The following is a 17,931-nucleotide window of genomic DNA, read 5'->3' on the forward strand; positions in this document are numbered from 1 at the left end:
CGGTAAACAGCGCCACACTCAGGCAGAAAAATTTTCTATTCACAACCAGGCCCATCTCTTCAAATAAAACACACGTTTATTCTATCTCTATTTGAGCAAAATAAGTAGTTTTGTTGTGATCACAAGAAAATCCTAACAATTAAGGTAAAGTGCGCCACAGTCAGGCAGAAAAATCTGAATATTCTATTATAAAGTGAGAACATAAAGTTTCCCTGGCTGCTATATGGCTGTTACTTAGACATACTATAACAGTAAATTAATAGATGGCATTCACTGATGTAAACCTGTCTCCAATATAATCGCATAGTTTACACAGACTCACCGCAGAACTTTGACAATTAAATCTCAGTGTAAAAAGGCATAACATGGTCTGTTTTGTCAACAAGCTCAACCAGATGATCCCAATAAATGGTATGTTCTGTTGCGAACTGTCTGGGACAAGTTGATTCCCAATTTACTACTCAAAATATATTTTACTTATTTAGTCAAATACGAAATTAACTGCAATATACTGGTCTCAACTATATTAGCATAACTAATATATATATATGTTTTTTTTAATTATATATAAAAACTCAGGAAATATATATCTCTTAGATTTAGGACAGACGCTTCAAAACCTTGTTTCTTATGATTCATTTTTTTACTGTCCTTTTTGTGTTTCTATGCGCCAAAATCAATATTTTATCTATATATATGTATATACCTGAAGGGGTCCTAAAATTCCAAATCAAATAGATAAATAAATATGTCAGCTCCACTCCCAACGTCTTAGACTCTGCAGAATTAAAACGTGTCCAGTGCAACATGCCTAGCTCTGCCCACTGGGGCGTGGCTTACGGAGGGCTCTTTGAAATAAATGCTTGTATTGTCTTAATAATACCAACGTCTCGAGTTATCATCACACCGGTTCTGTTGCTTTGACACTTGACTATGCCATTAAAAACGGAATCATGCAAATAATATATATGAGGTCTATGTGGGTGAAGCGTCTATTAGTTTTAGGATGTATTTTATTCCTCAGCTATATATCATTGATTTTGAGGAATGAAACCGACAAAAAGACAGATGAGAGGCCTACTGAGGCTCAAACTATTGACATTGATAGAAGATTTTCTGACTTGGAAAGCAACATCAACAAAGTCTGTGAGTAAGTCAACTTTCTTGAATGTTGATTCAATTCATGATGTGCCTTTTGGATAACGTATAAACTCATAGGAAAATCATAGGCTACATGTACGTTTTTTTTTTGTAACAACATTTGGTTACACTTTATAGGGAACACATGACATGTCTTTACTTATATTCTAGAACACTGCTGTGCGGACGCATAGGCTTACACGTTTTGTGCGCTAAATTCTTTAGTTCCACATTGAGACGGGCTGGGTTTGTAAACGCATCAGTTATTCTGCGCTCTGGCACTGACGAGCGTGCTCTAAAATTGGAGTAGATGGCCAGAGTGAATTTACGAACGCACCCTAAATCTGTTTCTTGTGTCGCTTGCTCTTTATTAAATAATAGTTAGGAAACTCTCGTCACGAAAACGCATTGTTTATTTGTTTCCCCAAAGGCTATAGGTAGTAAATGCTTCTACAAAATGTATATATTGCTGTTTTACAAGTATCATAATTTACTGTGCCTACGCCTAATCAAGTGTCGAAGAAATGTTTGTTTTGAAAGGTATTTCCGTTGGCTTTCTGTTCCACAAAACATGCGGTCATTTACCGTTGTCTCTACTCAAGAGTGAATCGTTGTTCCGGTGCACAGATTCATGGCAACATTCACGAGATGGAAGTGCTATTTATTTCATTCAATTAATGTTTTCCTTTGTTCATATTTCCCGCGTTGTGTCATAGGTCTGTCATTCTGGTTGTGCGTAATAGGAGTGCGCATAGAAATAAGATACGTGGCCTGCACGCCAGGCTTTGGAGTCTATTTATGAATGGTGATGAAATGTAATGACTGTCTGATTAACTAGAATTTGCTAATGTAACAATGGATGTGGAAATTGACTTTTACGTCATAGAACCAGTTTATTGGTTGTAATTGCCAATTGCGGTCCTGAGAGAGACCAATGGGTTTATAAACTCAGCAAAAAAAGAAATATCCCTTTTTCAGGACCCTGTCTTTCAAAGATAATTCGTAAAAATCCAAATAACTAAACAGATCTTCATTGTAAAGGGTTTAAACACTGTTTCCCATGCTTGTTCAATGAACCATAAACAATTAATGAACATGCACCTGTGGAACGGCCTTAAAACACTAACATCTTACAGACGTAGGCAATTAAGGTCCCAGTTATGAAAGTTTAGGACACTAAAGAAGCCTTTCTACTGACTCTGGAAAAACACCAAAAGAAAGATGCCCAGGGTCCCTGCTCATCTGCGTGAATGTGCCTTAGGCATGCTGCAAGGAGGCATGAGGACTGCAGATGTGGCCAGGGCAATAAATTGCAATGTCCTACTGTGAGACAGGACAGACAGCTGATAGTCCTCGCAGTTACCGACCACGTGTAACAACACCTGCACAGGATCCGTACATCCGAAACTCACACCTGCGGGACAGGTACAGGATGGCAACAACAACTGCCCGAGTTACATCAGGAATGCACAATCCCTCCATCAGTGCTCAGACTGTCCGCAATAGGCTGAGAGAGGCTGGATTGAGGACTTGTAGGCCTGTTGTAGGCAGGTCCTCACCAGACATCACCGGCAACAACGTCGCCTATGGGCACGAATATTTACAAATACCATAGGTAGGCCTATGAGGATGTCTGGTCAGAGTTCCAGTCGTTATAGTGAAAGTCTAAGTACGCCTTGCACAGTCTTCACATTTTGCTGCTTTAAAATGAAATCTAAGGGGATTATATTAATTCCCCCCCCCCCCCTAAAGATCTACACAACCTACTCTGCATTTTCAAAATTATAGAAAATGTTCAAAAAATATGTGTTGCTTGCGTAAGTCTTTACACCCCAGAGTTAATACTTAACACGGCTGTAAACCTTTGGCGGCTATTACAGTTGTGAAACATTTTGAATAAAATTCTACTGACCGAACTCGGCAAAATATACCAGAAAACGTTTTATATAAATAATGACATACTTATTTATTCATAGTTCAATTATTTATGAATACATATTCATGAGTTATTAAAGTGTCGCTGACTTTGTTATTAATTTACATGTCTATTTCACTTATACGTGTGACTGCTTTTTAATATGCATTGATTGGAAAACTATGCTATTATCTGTTAAGCACTGGCAGATTAAATATGTGAATGAAGAAGATATTCTGACAACTTTTATTTTTCACAATTCAAATGTAAGAGCTATTTCTGTGTTAAATTGGGATAAAACCACCGACACTTTATTTTATTTATCTCAGACGATTTGTTCAAAAACTTTGAACAAAAGCAGGATGCCATTCAGAAAATGCTTATGGATGAGAGAGGGAGATTTAAAGACCAGAAAGTTGTGGCAGCTCCGGTCAAATCTCAGAGAGGACAAGATGAACAGAAGCTCAAGCCCCAGCAATCTCCATTGTTTCAGGGCTGGGGAGAGAATCTATCGGATGAGGATCAGGAGGAGGCACAGGCTTTGTTTGAGAAATATGGCTACAATGTTTTCCTCAGCGATCGTCTGCCTCTCAACCGAGAGCTACCAGAGACACGTGAATCCAAGTAAAGTAACGATTCTCTGACGCCGTTTTTTTTCCTCACCCTTTAAAGGTTTCTCCCTCACTCGTCTGTTACATTCCTTCTTTCATGCACGTAATGATTACTGGATGCAGAAACATAAATGGTGTCCATGAGTTCATCTGACTCTGGGGAAGTAGATCATAAATGGTGTCCATGAGTTCATCTGACTGGGGAAGTAGATCAAGGGTTTCATTGCCAAAATCCTGATGTATCCCTTTTTAATATACCTATGAGAGGAGTGTAACTGATGTTTAGTTTCCTTCAACAGATGTTTGCAGAAGAAATACCCCAAGGACCTTCCTAGTATTGCTGTGGTATTGATCTACCTGGACGAGGCCCTGTCTATCATTAAGAGAGCAATCTGCAGCATCATCAACCGAACCCCTGAACACTTGCTGAGAGAAATCATTCTGGTGGACGACCACAGCTCCAATGGTACGTCTCCCCAAACTATACTGACAGCTTTTGTATGATAATATTAATTTCCTACCCTTTTTTAAAATTTATTTTTATTTTTACCCAATCAGATGATCTGAAGGGGGACCTGGATGTCTATATCAAATCCATTGAGGCGCAGAATCCTTTGTTTCGCATGGTCAGAGTGAGACATGTTGAATCACTGGGTTTAACTCAAGCTCGCATCTCTGGGTGGAGAGCTGCTACTGCGGATGTGGTTGCCATTCTAGACGCTCACATTGAGGTCCACAAGGAGTGGTAAGAGTATTTAGGAATGTACAGTGTCTCTGAAATAACTACTGTGCCAGTAGTTGCCATATCGCACATCAAGTTAAATATCTGTGTAACTTGTCCCTCACCTTGAACAGTTCAGCCAAGTCTTTAACTATAGGAACAGGGCCAGTGTGTTGTTTTCCATGACTCTGCTGTCTGTGCTTGCAGGGCGGAGCCTCTGTTGACTCGTATCAAGGCAGACCGGACAGTGGTGGTCTCCCCTGTGTTTGACAGGGTGAATTACTATGACCTGGATGTTGTCCATTACGTCCCAGCGGCCCATGCTTTTGACTGGGCTCTATGGTGTATGTATGAGTCCTTCAGGCCGGAGTGGTACCATCTCAACGACACGTCACTGCCAGGAAAGTAAGTTGAGCAGGCAAATGGAATCACTCATACTGTCAAACCCACATCTTTGTGGTTGTGGGGGTGTGACAGCGAGTATAATGTTTATTTTAACGCTTTGTCTCTGTCATCAGGAGTCCCTCTGTCATGGGAATCATGGTGGTGGACAGGAAATTCCTGGGTGAAATCGGTGCCCTAGATGGTGGAATGAAAGTGTACGGAGGGGAAAATGTCGAGCTAGGTGTGCGGGTGAGAAGCAACAATATTATGCACCATTCTTTAAAAAAAAAACAGATTCTGTGAACATCTGATATTTTTGATAACATTGTTTTCTGTGGTCATTAAATAGTATAATTGGCAATGTCCTCCACAAATAATGTAAATGTTTCAGGTGTGGCTGTGTGGAGGAAGCATAGAGGTAGTGCCTTGTTCTAAGATCGCCCACATTGAGAGGAACCACAAGCCTTACGCACCTGACCTGAGCATGTCCATGAAGAGGAATGCACTGAGGGCAGCAGAGATCTGGATGGATGAGTACAAACATAATGTCAATATTGCCTGGAACATTCCAATTAAGGTATGAGCTTATGATAACGTACCCATATATTTTTTTAACCCATGAATTCTACCTTCATGAGACTCATAAAACCATTGGAAGTTTTGCAAGCTTTTGATTTATTACATAGTTTGATATGTTGATAATACAAGAGTTTTGCGGGATACAACAAATAATCCATAATCACACTCTCAACAATAGGATCATGGAATAGATATCGGGGATGTGTCAGAGAGAAAGAAGCTCAGAGAAAAGCTGAAATGTAAGCCCTTCAAGTGGTACCTGGACAACGTTTATCCTCAGTTGGACACATGGGACAATATACTGGCCTATGGAGGGGTATGTTTTTTACAGTACTTTTGTGTGTGGTTTTAAACTGTAGTTTCTGAATTGAAGGTTTGAATGCCTGTCTATTTATCCACATGTTTGATAAAGTATGTCATCCCTTGCTTAATATTTGACCCTCTTACTTGTAGATGAAGAACTTGGATGCAAACATATGTATAGATCAAGGACTTTTTCCTGGTCATACACCCATAGCCTTCGACTGCTTTAACTATGGCCCACAGGTAACTCCTTACAATACTGTCTCTTACTGTTGCAGTTAATTAACTTTGCTCTGTATTCAAGGAAAAATCTAATGCCCTATCTTTATTTGTTTGATCGTTCAGCACACATACTACCGCAGTAATGGGGAGCTTTACATTGGTGGCCTAAAGTCCCACAAGTACAATGACAACAGGTGTTTGGCTGACAGTGGGGAAGACACTTTTCCTGATCTGTACGACTGTAACGAGGCTGTGCAGAAGGGCATGGGTATTCACTGGGACTTCACGCAGGTGCATATCACAGTTGACACTGAACTCAATACACTCCTAATATGTATATAGGCAGTTCTTTCCTATACTGTATGCACCCCTAAATTATTTCCTTTTTGCCAAAGCGGTCCACTGTTTAAAAGCATTAAAATATGTATATTTTTCCAGGGCAAGGAACTCAAGAACAGACAAACAAAAAGATGTTTAGAAATACAAAAACAGAAACTTGTGGTCCAGAAATGCACTGGCCAGAAATGGGAAATCCAAAACATCATCAAGCCCTTCTAATGGACCAGCATAAAGGAAATTCATGTTTTCCTCTAGACTAAACCACATTTTATGTATTTTTTTTAATGTTTGCTATTCTGTTCTATGGGTCACTTTGGACTACTAACCTAAATGTGGCATTTGCCTATGCATTGATATAACAGTGCTTACTTAATTTTGTTGAAAGGGAAATGTGCCTTTCTGTCCTTGATTTGGATTGCCATAAATAAAATGAGTTGTAAAAAAAAATATTGTTGTAGTCAAAATGTCTGTCTGCAAGACTGATCCATGCATGCTGAGACAGAAGAGGGATATATATATATATATAAAATGCTATGTTCATAACCAAGAGGGAAGATGGTATTTACCAAATACATTTTAGTCACTTTAGCAGACGCTTATATCCAGAGCGACTTCCATGAGCAATTAACCTGTGAGCAACTAGCCTGTGAAACATCCACTTGGATCTAACTGGTAATTACTAGTGGGAAACTAGTCTATCGTCCCTGAGCTCCGACTTCGCCCACATGCTGACCTCACCTTCTTAGGAAATTACCTCTAATAGCATGTTCGGCAGTTAAACAAAACATTCTTTATAAAAAGCTGTGTTAATATTATTTTGTTTACTATAATTTGTTCCCAAACATGATAGCTGCACGTTTAGTTCATGGTTGACAGACACAGCTTGTTGGCCATTAGCCAATCGGATTTTTTCAACGAGTTAAATGCACTTGAATGCATTCAGCTGGTAATTACCCCTCCCACTTGGTTGTGAACAGCAGCATAGGTATCCGAATGTCGGGTAGCTTAGCAACGGATATGTTTGCAGAGGGCATTCTAGCCCTGGTCATTTGATTCTCACCACAGCGAGACTAAGGGAAGATTGGAAAATGTACAATGCTGAATTACTTTCGGACCGCATTGCTACGGCTAGTTTGGAGAGGAGGCTCAATCGAGAGATGCAACGTCAAGATAGGATTTTCAATGCTAAAGTTAGAACGATTGGGGTAAGTTTCTGTCTTCTCCAGCGATTGGCGTTTAGTTTTTTCGCTCACCAAGCTATGAGTTTTTGTATGGTCATATGAATGTCGAATTTGGTCAACAAAAAATGTAATGGCTTATTTGCTACGTGAGGCTTATTTGATCTACTGTATGTTTTTACGAGTGTACTGATACGTAGGACACGTGACATCCCGGCAACTTTGAGAACTATCAGTGTTGCCAACTCCTCAGTAAGGAAAGTTGGCTGTCCTAGAAGTCGCTAAATGACGTCATCACAATTTGCATAATTGGCCATGTGCATGTAATTGTGATGGACTCTGTAGGAGAGAGGAATAACGTAGTGGGAGAGAAAGTGAGTAAAAAACACCCTAAATATGTTTAGAACTACAAATGAACTTTCTTCTGTCGATTTTTTTTTTATGTCACAATTCCAACCCTCCTCCTTTATCCAGGCTTGGGACCGGCAAAAGTGACCCAAAAGAGACACTGACAGTTACTTAGTATTTTTAGTTAGTTTTTTTTTTTACATTTACATCCCGCCCTGAATGTAAGCCAGGGTGGGATCAGCCAGCGGCGGCTTCCCGTATGCACGATTCATTTGCAGTCTGGACGCGGAGGGGTGAACATCTCCTGCTCTGACTGCAGCTGGGAGGGACTGCTTTGTGAGGACTGGGCTGCCTGTGAGTGCCTTGGGACTGGGGTGGGGCCCACGGCAGCACCCGCTGCTCGTTGAGAAGAGTAAGAACAATACGTGCTTTCACGTCAGAGTCTCCAATAACGCTAGATTTGTCGCTAGTTGCTTTTTTGAAAATGTGTCGCTAGAGGGGTGTGAATACTCGCTAAATATAGCGACAAAGTCACTAAGTTGGCAACACTGCTCTATATCAGAGTTGTTCCTGTTGTTCACACACGTATCTGCCCTCTCATTGGCTAGAATGGCACCACCTGACTGCCTTCCATTTTTGAAGACTTATTTTCATTGTTATAGCGACCACTTAAGTATCTGGTCTGGTCAATATAATGGATAATCTGTGTTGCAACTGTAACCGGCTGTGACATCACAACACTCATGTTAATTCAGTTGTGAAGACATGTTTGTCACACTTTTCTGTTCCTCACAGATAGATAAAGAGGCTATTGATTCCCAAGTGAATGAAAGAAAGAAAAAAGAACAGGCAGAGGCAGAGTCACTTAAAGCATATGGTAAGTGCAATAAAATACAGAATGGGAGTCCTGACAGCTCTATATAAGCTTCCATACATACAGTAAGCTTCAATGCAACTAAGGTTTTATTGATCCAATCTGTTAACTAGTGTCATATGTCGCTGGAATGCATGCCCTCTAGCTGCAGATGCAGTGCGCAACGACAAGGCCGCTTGTCTACTTGATCAATGCCAACTTAAGGATGAGCGTCTGCTGCAGGGAGGCATAGAGGACTTCCGATTGAACTTCCAGCCGCGGTGGAGTCGGCGAGAGTATGACTTGAGCAACCCAGACAAAATTAGAGGTCAGGAGGGGATCCAGATGCTGCCGGGGCTGGTGGGTGAGGACCCAGACAGCCAGGGGAGGCTGAAGAAGCAGCAGGAGCAGCTCAGAGAGTGGTCCGTCCAGCAGCAGCATGAGCTGACCACAGCGCGACACCAGCAGAGACAGGAAGGTAGGCTACAACCCAACACAACCTGTCCTGATGCTAGACACTGATACACTCACTGCCTCCTCTCAAAACAATCTCTGTCCCTGCCTCACCCTTGCAGAGCAGCAGCATGACCAGGACAGAGTGGACCTGGACAACAAAGCTCTCCAGCTCCAAAAAATTGAGGAGGAGAGGAGGAGAACCGTAGCCCTCGCTACAAAGAATTTCAATCTGACAAAGGTGAGTCATTATACTTTACCTGGTGCTTAACCAGGTGTGGTTGTCAAACTGGCAAAGGTAAGTCATTAGGATTGAGGAGGATTAGGATAGTACTATCTGGCACTGAATCTAACCATGTGTGATTCCTGTGATTTGTATATGGGAGAACAGAATGTAATTCTGTCAACATGTCAACTGTGATATTTTGTCTGTCTGTTCCCAGGCAGCAGAGAATGCAGAGAAGCGGTGGAAGGAGTGGCAGCAGCAGGAGGAGGACAACAGGACAGACATCCTGAACCAGCTACAGGGGGAGCTGCTGCGTGAGAGCCAGGAGCAGGGCATCAGTGTGCTAGGTCTGCCCCGCCTCAGGCCCGACAGCTACAAGGGCCTCACAGACGAGCAGCTGCGGCACATCATCAACTGCCAGCAGCAACAGATAGATGAGAAGAGGGTACATCTACATTGTTTACTTTGAGCAGAGATGTTTTCATTGCAGTATGTTGCACACTCCATCTTCTGAAAGAGGACAAAAAGCGAGCGTAGATCGCAACACCCACAAATAGTGTTAACCTTCTCTTCATGTTTGGTTGTGCAGAGAATTCAGGCTGAGCAGCAGCAGGAGGAGCTCCAGCAGGACCGGTTCCGTGTGGCCTCGGCTCGAACTGCCCTACTAATGGAGAGACAGCAGGCCCGCATCAACAAGCAGGTCCGTCGCACGCAGGATAACACCAACGCACAGCTGGCTGAGGCCCACCATGAACAGTAAGACACTTTCCATATGTTAAGGTTCAGACACATGGACGCAGCTGTATACTTTTCGCTTCATTACCGTACAGCATCATTGTTTGTCACACATTCTTTTGAAAATATTTTCTTTAACACTTCTGTGCTCAGAAATAATTAAATTGTGCAGAAGAAACTGATCAACAAGATTAGCACAGTTAATGGACACACAAATTATCAACTAGGAGCTCAATTCAATTCGTTTTGCGGAAGATCCGTGTTATCGTTCGATTGAAATTTCAAAGACAATGTTCCCTAGTCCACAGAGACTTCATTCAGCGTTAAAATGTAAAGGTAATTTGCGATTGAGCAGACATATGCAATATTTACCGTGATCTTCCGCGATACGGATTGAATCCAGCCCTAGAGCTTGTTGACCTGCCCATAGCACTGCATAGACGACATATCAAATGCCTACAGTTTTGTTCTTGATATCAGTTATAGACCAATGCATTCTTCTCTTCAGGAAAAAGTATTTGGAGAAGGTGTACACTAACATCCCAGATGACAGTTACTTCTCCCAGTTCAACACCAGCAGTCGATAAAGGATGCCTTACTCTGCCATGCATTATTAGACTATTATAGAGAAATGTTTCTTGTATTAAAAAGTGATAATTTAGATAAATGATTTGTAACAAAGGAAAAATTCTGATGTTTTCCTTCCCTTAATTCAAAACTATTTCACAACTAAAAAAATACAATCAGAAGTCTTCATAGAAAAGTGTGTCTATGAATAAGGCATTGCCTACTGTTCTGCATGCATTTGTCATAACGTGTCCCTTGTTAAAATAAGAGTATCTGTATAATGAATTAAATCTGTACAAAACAAATGCACATTACCAGCATAAAATGCTATTAAAGAAATCAGACTAGCTGGTCAGTTCATTCAGTGTAAGCCTTTTCTCACAGTGCTCTATTACCATTGAATTCACAATTACAGTGCAAATACAATTCTCTGCAACTGAAATAATAATGATCAAATGCCTTTGTGTGAAAAAACAGCTTCCTTCATGACTCCTTGACTAGTGAACTCAACTTCTGTCAGGGGCCTCCATTTTGTAGGAGTTGACAGCAGTGTGGTCTCCTGATTTGATTTCTTACAGGAGTGTTATACACACCCTATCCACGTGAGGGCGATATGAACTTGTTCTCTTTTTCCTTCTCAACCCTAATTTGCCAAAATGTCTACAGCTTCTTAGGCAAAGAAAAATACCAAAAATGATGTTTCAATAACACCTACATCCTTTCCCTTGTCTGAATTTTGAACAACATTTCCAATTGTGTGTCCATTTGGTACCAGCATGCCAAATATCATTCCCTTCCTATGGGGCACAAGCAACAGGCTCACAGACTGGGGTGATCCCACTGTCAGCGTCCGAATGACCACTCCTCTGCCCCAACAGGACACTATTGTGAGTTCTCTGAGACAAACTTGTCCCATTTTCTCTGCCACAAATCCAATGCTTTCTCCTTCAGCTGTGGCGACAGAGAGCTGTACCTGGAACATAAAATTGAAAGTCAGAATCCTTACCCTACCATACAATGCCATAAACGGTTGCAAGTAGCTAAACTAGTCCAGGTTATTCCACCAATATTGTACGGTGCCTGGACCTGCTAGCTTGGCCTCACCTGATGGAGTTCATGGCCAGTTCCTTGAGAGTTCCTATGTGAGAGTTCATTCCACCTAAACCCACAAATGCCTCGTAAAAATCATGGGAGAGGCCAGAAGCTCCAAACATGGCAGGGTCGTCTGAACTGATCACCAGGGGATGGCCCTCTGACATCAGAACAGCAGCTGGGTGATTCCGCAGGTCTGAGACCAGTTTCAGTACCTGGAGAATTTTTTACAATTATTATATTTTACCTTTAACTCTGCAAGTCAGTTAAGAACAAATTCTTGTTTACAATGAAGGCCTACCCCAACCAGGACGACGCTGGGCCAATTGTGCGCCGCCCTATGGGACTCCCAATCACTGCCGGTTGTGATCGAGCCAGGGTCTGTAGTGACGCCTCTAGCACTAAGATGCAGTACCTTAGACCGCTGCGCCACTCAGGAGCCCCAAAATGAAGAGTTTCAATGAAGATGCAGATACAATGTACCCTTTACCTCGATCTGTGGATGGGCAGCCGTCTTAATCGTTCATCAACATTTGAGTGTGGTGACAGTGATAATGCCCTACCTGGTTGGAGATGGGGCACACCTCTACAGCCACCCCTTTCTTCCTAGAGAGGGCCTTGGCCACGGGGTGGCGCAGCAGGGCAAAGCCATGGCCGATGCGAGACGTGTTGAACAGTAAAGCATCCAGTAGGTTCCCATCCACATCAGTGCCCTCTTCATCTGCAAATGACAGTCAATCAATGTAGATTGTAGTAAACACTTATCTATACTGTACAAACTTCATTCTCAACAACACAAAATAGGGAGTATTGGCTATAAAGTCTTATTCCATCAGAGTTAGTGCTATCCGGGCCCCTAACCAGAGCCAGATTAAGAAATCATAGGCCCATTCCATGAGTATAGACTAAATATGAACACTCCAGATAAGGTGGAAGGGTTCATGTGCTCACCAGTCTCTCCTGCGTGGAAGAAGAATGGAAGGTTGACTCCTCTCTCGCCTGGTAGAGACAAGGCCTCCTTGAAGTACCAGAGGGGTCTTCCACTATCTTCCCGACCCACCTAGTACCGGATGAGAACATCAGACATGTCAACATCACCCTGCACAGCCTATACCTATTTTTTAATAAACCTATCTAGTAATAAATAAATCAAGTCCATATCAACTTTAGGTAATTTCCTGAGAGAAACAGTTTTAAGGAGTCTTGTGACTAAGGATCTACCTACTAGGTCAAATCCAGCCATTATCTCTGGAAAGGCTTTCTGTAGGTTCATAGCCTCCTCCACTGCCTTCCATGCCATTGACTCATTCAGCCGCCTTAGACAAACAGATTCCCAAAGTACATTCAATCTCAACATTAATATGACGTGTTTTGTTCTTCTCATTCTTCCTTTAACTCTGTATAGTTTTTAAATAAACTAATCCTTGTACAACTGTTAGAGGGCCCATGATTCTAATTCCATCTTTGCACTGACCATGTGCATCTCCTGCATAGTCACCTGTGCACAGTGAAGATGACACGAGCTCCCAGGAAGTCTGGGTGCTCTGACACAAACTGCCTGGTCACGTCCTGATAGGTCTTGAGGCCCCAGGCACTGTCATGTGTGCTCCCATCCAGCTCGTATGTCTGTGTATCAGTAACAAACATGTAAGAATTATACAACCTCTTATGTATAGACAATACATCCTGGTTACACCTTGAAAATGACTGGTCAATTCAAACTATTGTGTATGGAATCATCTTAACAACTTAATCACACAACTGAACTCATAACACGGTTGGAACAATAAACATGTATCTGTATGTGTTGTTTACCTCTGGAAGCAAAGCCCTCAGCTCCAGATACATGATACTATCCATGTAGAACTGCCTCAGGCCCTCATAGTAATAGTCCTTGAACACAGGAGCGTAGGTGACTAGTCCCCAAGCCGAAGTGAACGCCTGCTCAAACCTTTTCCAAACGACATCTTGGCTGGGATAGGCAGCCTCTGGGTCCTCAGTGAAGAGTGTGAGGTTGCGTATGAGGCTGCACAGATTAAACAACCAGGTTGTTGGAGAGTGCATACAATTTGAAAGAGATGAGTCAAATAGAACATCTAATTTTGTCTTTATTCCCCCAGGGAGATACTTGTGTGATGTATGACCATGACATATAAATGACATAATATATAATGACATTTATTGACATACACATGTCATTTGACATACATTGCCTTCAGAAAGTATTCAGACCCCTTCACTTTTTCCACATTTTGTTACTACAGCCTTATTCTAAAATGGATAAAAAATATAAAAATCCTCCTTTTTTGCACAAATTATTAATAATAGAAAACAGAAATACCTTATTTACATAAGTATTCAGACCCTTTGCAATGAGACTCGAAATTTAACTCAGGTGCATCCTGTTTCCATTGATCATCCTTGAGATGTTTCTACAACTTGATTGGAGTCCACCTGTGGTAAATTCAATTGGTTTGACATGATTTGAAAAGGCACACAACTGTCTATATAAGGTCCCACAGTTGACAGTGCATGTCAGAGTGAAAACCAAGTCATGAGGTCGAAGGAATTGTCCGTAGAATGCCGAAAAGGGATTGTATCAAGGCACAGATCTTTGAAGGGTACATTTCTGCAGCATTGAAGGCCCCAAGAAAACAGTGGCCTCCATCATTCTTAAATGGGAGAAGTTTGGAACCACCAAGACTCTTCCTAGAGCTGGCCGCCCGGCCAAACTGAGTAATCGGGGTAGAAGGGCCATGGTCAGGGAGGTAACCAAGAACCAGATGGTCACTCTAACAGCTCTAGAGTTGCTCTGTGGAGATGGGAGAACCTTCCAGAAGGACAACCATCTCTGCAGCACTCCACCAATCAGGCCTTTATGGTACAGTGGCCAGACGGAAGCCACTCCTCAGTAAAAGGCACATGACAGCCCGCTTGGAGTTTGCCAAAAGGCACCTAAAGATTCTTAGACCATGAGAAACAAGATTCTCTGGTCTGATGAAACCAATATTAAACTATTTGGCCTGAATGTAAAGTGTCACGTCTGGAGAAAACCTGGCACCTACCTATGGTGAAGCATGGTGGTGGCAGCATCATGCTGTGGGGATGTTTTTCAGCGGCAGGGACTTGGAGACTTGTCAGAATCGAGGGAAAGATGAACGGAGCAAAGTACAGAGAGATCCTTGAAGAAAACAGGACTTCAGACTGGGGTTCACCTTCCAACAGGACAACAACCCTAAGCACACAGCCAAGACAAAGCAGGAGTGGCTTCAGGACAAGTCTCGGAATGTCCTTGAGTGGACAGAGCCCGGACTTGAACCCGATCTAACATCTTTGGAGACCTGAAAATAGCTGTGCAGCAACGCTCCCCATCCAACCTGACAGAGCTTGAGAGGATCTGCAGAGAAGAATGGGAGAAACTTTCCAAGTACAGGTATGCCAAGCTTGTAGTGTCATCCCCAAGAATACTCGAGGCTGTAATCGCTGCCAAAGGTGCTTTAACAAAGTACTGAGTAAAGGGTCTGAATAATTATGCAAATGTAATATATATTATATTTGTATAAATTAGCAACACCAACAAAAAGTAACCTGTTTTTGCTTTGTCATTATGGGGTATTGTGTGTAAATTGATGAAGGCTGTAATTGAAAATGTCGTTTTATTTGTATAAATTAGCAACAACAAAAAGTAACTTGTTTTTGCTTTGTCATTATAGGGTATTGTGTGTAGACTGAATAAGGCTGTAACCTAACAAAATGTGGAAAAAGTCAAGGGGTCTGAATACTTTCCGAATGCACTGTATTATAATGACATATGTTCCTACTTCCTACCTATTGTCAAGGTCAGTGGTATTGCCTGTTTTGGCCCTCAGGGTCTCCAGCAGCATCCAAGAAGAGCACTGAGGTTTTGGTTTGGGCTGACCAGAGGAGAAGAGTAACCGAACTGACTGGTCCTCTGTAATGCACATGTAGCAATGTGGTCGGTACGTCACATTCCTTACCAGCCACTCCACTCCCACCATGGAGAAGTCATGGACATGAAGTGCTGCTCCTAAAACAGATCAGAGGAGGAGATCATCGTAACCTGTGTGACACAGGAGGTTGGTGGCACCTTTATTGGGCAGAACGGGCTTGTGGTAATGACTGGAGCGGAATCAGTGGAATGGTATCAAATACATCAAACACATGGTTTCCAGGTGTTTGATGCCATTACATTTGCTCCGTTCCGGCCATTATTATGAGTCATTATCCCCTCAGTAGCCTCCACTGCTGTGTGGCTTACAATGAAGTACATTACATATGTGCCATATTTGCTTACAAGTATCCTCTCAGTTTATCACAAATGCAAAGGGGACAGGGGTACAGGTCCATTTGGGATCCGGTGTACCTTTGGGCATCCTCTGCAGTAGGCTGTAGATGAGGCTGCGCTGGATGAGTGGCTTTGCCTTGAAGAAGTGCAAGGCAGGAGGGAAGTCCGAGCTCTTCATCTCCTGCTCCTTCAGTTTGTGCAGCTGTGCACTGAGCCGCAGCTCTGCCTCTGTCAGCAGCAGTCTGCCCCCTGTCTGCCGGGAGGCCTCCTGCTGCATCAGATACTCTCTGAGCCTGGGGTCAGGGCTGCACCAGCACAGGGTCAACCAGCACAGCAGGACTGACACCATAGCCACCTGGTGGCTCTCTGGCCAGTGCAACATGGTGAAGGTGTGGCTAATCAATGTTGGTCAACACTGAATAGATAGGCTTGAAGGAGAAAGAAACGTGATAAGACAAACTCATCTAGTGGGAAAATAGGTTCAACAGAGCTTGGTTTTTAGTGTAAGCCTACTGCACCTGTTTACAGAACATAGGATAGAAATCAATGGTCTTTCCACTTCCTCATTATTACTTTCTTATGCTTGCTTCCTCAGACATTTAGTTTCTCTTGAAACAAACAAAAAATGTCCAGTTCAGCCAATAGCTTAAGAGGTCTATTTCCCATAAGAGATATTTCCCATATTTTCTATGAATATGATTTAATATGTATATTTAGAGGATAGGGTCTTCAGGATGTTATACTGACAGGCTGCATTTAGATCTGAATTTGATACATAAATGCACAATTCATTTATTTGATATAGTTTTGTCCGCAATTGCAGTATTTATCTGTAAGTAGGCTAGTTGAGTGCACCATGGTGGACGTGGACAAAGAGAGTAGCACCACCACCAGCTGTCGGTGTCAACAAACCCGCTTTGTGATTCACGGATTATGTAGTTTCCTTGTTGTGAATACGTTTGATGCCTAATAGTGTTTTTGTTAGTTTGCAGTTATGATCAAGATATTTAAACGAATACAGACTTTTTATAAACCTGACATATTGCCTGCTTCAGCCGGTCGCCTATTATGTTGTTCAGTTTAAAGGGCTACGCGAACGTTTGACGCGTTGGCGATTTCAGTGTATCTACAATGTAACAACAATGTATCTAACAACAATGTAACATTTGGTAAACGTTAAAGTGGTGTGTGTGCCTCAAGCCTGCAATTCTAAAGTGTAACAAAGTAACAGCTGCACGTTCACACTGAACGCTGAATACATTGATAATAGCATACATGTTTTGCCAGTGTTATGAACATGAATTGTTATTAGAACGAGTATCTCACCACTGAACAAACCTGTCCGTGAAAGTGAAGTGATGAATAGGTACTCCTATATTGCTCTATACTATAACAACTGTTACAATTGCTGTTTTTCAGTTCTGTAGCCTGAAAGTGTAATGCCGCGTTCATGTATTAGTCGGAAATAGGAAACTCGAAAATGTCTGACTTGCTAACAGGATAAACGCAGGACCAGTTAGCAAGTCTGACATTTCCGAGTATCACATGAACGCAGCATTACTCTTACTCACTTCCTAAAACAGTGGTACACGTCATATCCCCCCAGTGGTTGACTTGGGATGGAAGAAGTGCAGGACCTGTTCTCCAAGTCGGTCCATTAGACTATGTTCACCGAATTCACAAGTGGCATTATGCTATAGAGACTTCTGATTATTCACTGTTAACGGTTTGTAAACATTTTCCATTACTTTTAACCAAATTTTCATTACTATTTTTTATTGCCTACTTGAAACGTAAGCCTTATTGACACTGGAAAGCTGCTGTGTCTGATCCCATGTAGACCTACCACCTTCTGCCGTTGTGCCCTTGATCAAGGCATTTAGCCCCCCACATAGAACCGCACGTTTAGTCACAGGTTGTCAACCCTCCACCTGGAGACCTCCTCGGTGTGCAGGCATG

The 17,931-nt window shown here is 42.2% G+C and overlaps 3 protein-coding genes across 5 annotated transcripts; 2 read left to right on the forward strand and 1 right to left on the reverse strand.

The window, feature by feature from the left end:
* The first annotated feature begins 3,431 nt into the window (after positions 1-3,431).
* Positions 3,432-5,935, forward strand: LOC120041992 (probable polypeptide N-acetylgalactosaminyltransferase 8). The gene is made up of 8 exons (XM_038986866.1): positions 3,432-3,679; positions 3,966-4,132; positions 4,225-4,411; positions 4,595-4,792; positions 4,906-5,020; positions 5,163-5,348; positions 5,529-5,666; positions 5,804-5,935. Exons 1-8 carry the CDS (start codon positions 3,432-3,434, stop codon positions 5,933-5,935), a joined length of 1,371 nt encoding a protein of 456 aa, XP_038842794.1.
* Positions 5,936-7,195: 1,260 nt separating this feature from the next.
* On the forward strand, positions 7,196-10,922 carry ribc2 (RIB43A domain with coiled-coils 2). Of its 2 annotated transcripts, XM_038986890.1 has the most exons (7): positions 7,196-7,419; positions 8,536-8,617; positions 8,760-9,071; positions 9,169-9,287; positions 9,490-9,717; positions 9,862-10,028; positions 10,516-10,922. In XM_038986890.1, the coding sequence occupies exons 1-7, from the start codon at positions 7,303-7,305 to the stop codon at positions 10,592-10,594; spliced, it is 1,104 nt and encodes a 367-aa protein (XP_038842818.1). In that variant the 5' UTR covers positions 7,196-7,302; the 3' UTR covers positions 10,595-10,922. The 2 variants fall into 2 exon arrangements, with proteins under 2 accessions (XP_038842818.1, XP_038842817.1); XM_038986889.1 differs by lacking the exon at positions 7,196-7,419 and having other exon boundaries at positions 8,249-8,617.
* On the reverse strand, positions 10,076-17,419 carry LOC120042009 (adenosine deaminase 2-A-like). Of its 2 annotated transcripts, none has more exons than XM_038986887.1 (10): positions 17,299-17,419; positions 16,051-16,400; positions 15,495-15,714; positions 13,482-13,692; positions 13,165-13,292; positions 12,892-12,982; positions 12,618-12,726; positions 12,230-12,387; positions 11,679-11,881; positions 10,076-11,547 (listed from the first exon to the last, which is right to left on the reverse strand). In XM_038986887.1, the coding sequence occupies exons 2-10, from the start codon at positions 16,352-16,354 to the stop codon at positions 11,457-11,459; spliced, it is 1,515 nt and encodes a 504-aa protein (XP_038842815.1). In that variant the 5' UTR covers positions 16,355-16,400; positions 17,299-17,419; the 3' UTR covers positions 10,076-11,456. The 2 variants fall into 2 exon arrangements, with proteins under 2 accessions (XP_038842815.1, XP_038842816.1); XM_038986888.1 differs by having other exon boundaries at positions 17,311-17,418.
* Between the last annotated feature and the right edge of the window lie 512 nt (positions 17,420-17,931).

Source organism: Salvelinus namaycush, unplaced genomic scaffold (genome assembly GCF_016432855.1).
Source record: "Salvelinus namaycush isolate Seneca unplaced genomic scaffold, SaNama_1.0 Scaffold6, whole genome shotgun sequence".
In the NCBI taxonomy this organism is placed as follows: Eukaryota; Metazoa; Chordata; class Actinopteri; order Salmoniformes; family Salmonidae; genus Salvelinus; species Salvelinus namaycush.

What these genes read in the sequence shown, in the direction of transcription:
- LOC120041992 (XM_038986866.1), top strand. Translation starts at nt 3,432, where the DNA reads ATGCTTATGGATGAGAGAGGGAGATTTAAAGACCAGAAAGTTGTGGCA. An exon ending in ATGTCGAGCTAGGTGTGCGG is followed by an intron (nt 5,021 to 5,162) that starts GTGAGAAGCAAC and finishes TAAATGTTTCAG; the next exon opens with GTGTGGCTGTGTGGAGGAAG. An exon ending in ATATACTGGCCTATGGAGGG is followed by an intron (nt 5,667 to 5,803) that starts GTATGTTTTTTA and finishes TCTTACTTGTAG; the next exon opens with ATGAAGAACTTGGATGCAAA.
- ribc2 (XM_038986890.1), top strand. Translation starts at nt 7,303, where the DNA reads ATGTACAATGCTGAATTACTTTCGGACCGCATTGCTACGGCTAGTTTG. An exon ending in AGAATTTCAATCTGACAAAG is followed by an intron (nt 9,288 to 9,489) that starts GTGAGTCATTAT and finishes GTCTGTTCCCAG; the next exon opens with GCAGCAGAGAATGCAGAGAA. An exon ending in AACAGATAGATGAGAAGAGG is followed by an intron (nt 9,718 to 9,861) that starts GTACATCTACAT and finishes TTGGTTGTGCAG; the next exon opens with AGAATTCAGGCTGAGCAGCA.
- LOC120042009 (XM_038986887.1), bottom strand. Translation starts at nt 16,354, where the DNA reads ATGTTGCACTGGCCAGAGAGCCACCAGGTGGCTATGGTGTCAGTCCTG. An exon ending in TAATGGCTGGATTTGACCTA is followed by an intron (nt 12,727 to 12,891) that starts GTAGGTAGATCC and finishes ATCCGGTACTAG; the next exon opens with GTGGGTCGGGAAGATAGTGG. An exon ending in TGTGCCCCATCTCCAACCAG is followed by an intron (nt 11,882 to 12,229) that starts GTAGGGCATTAT and finishes AAAATTCTCCAG; the next exon opens with GTACTGAAACTGGTCTCAGA.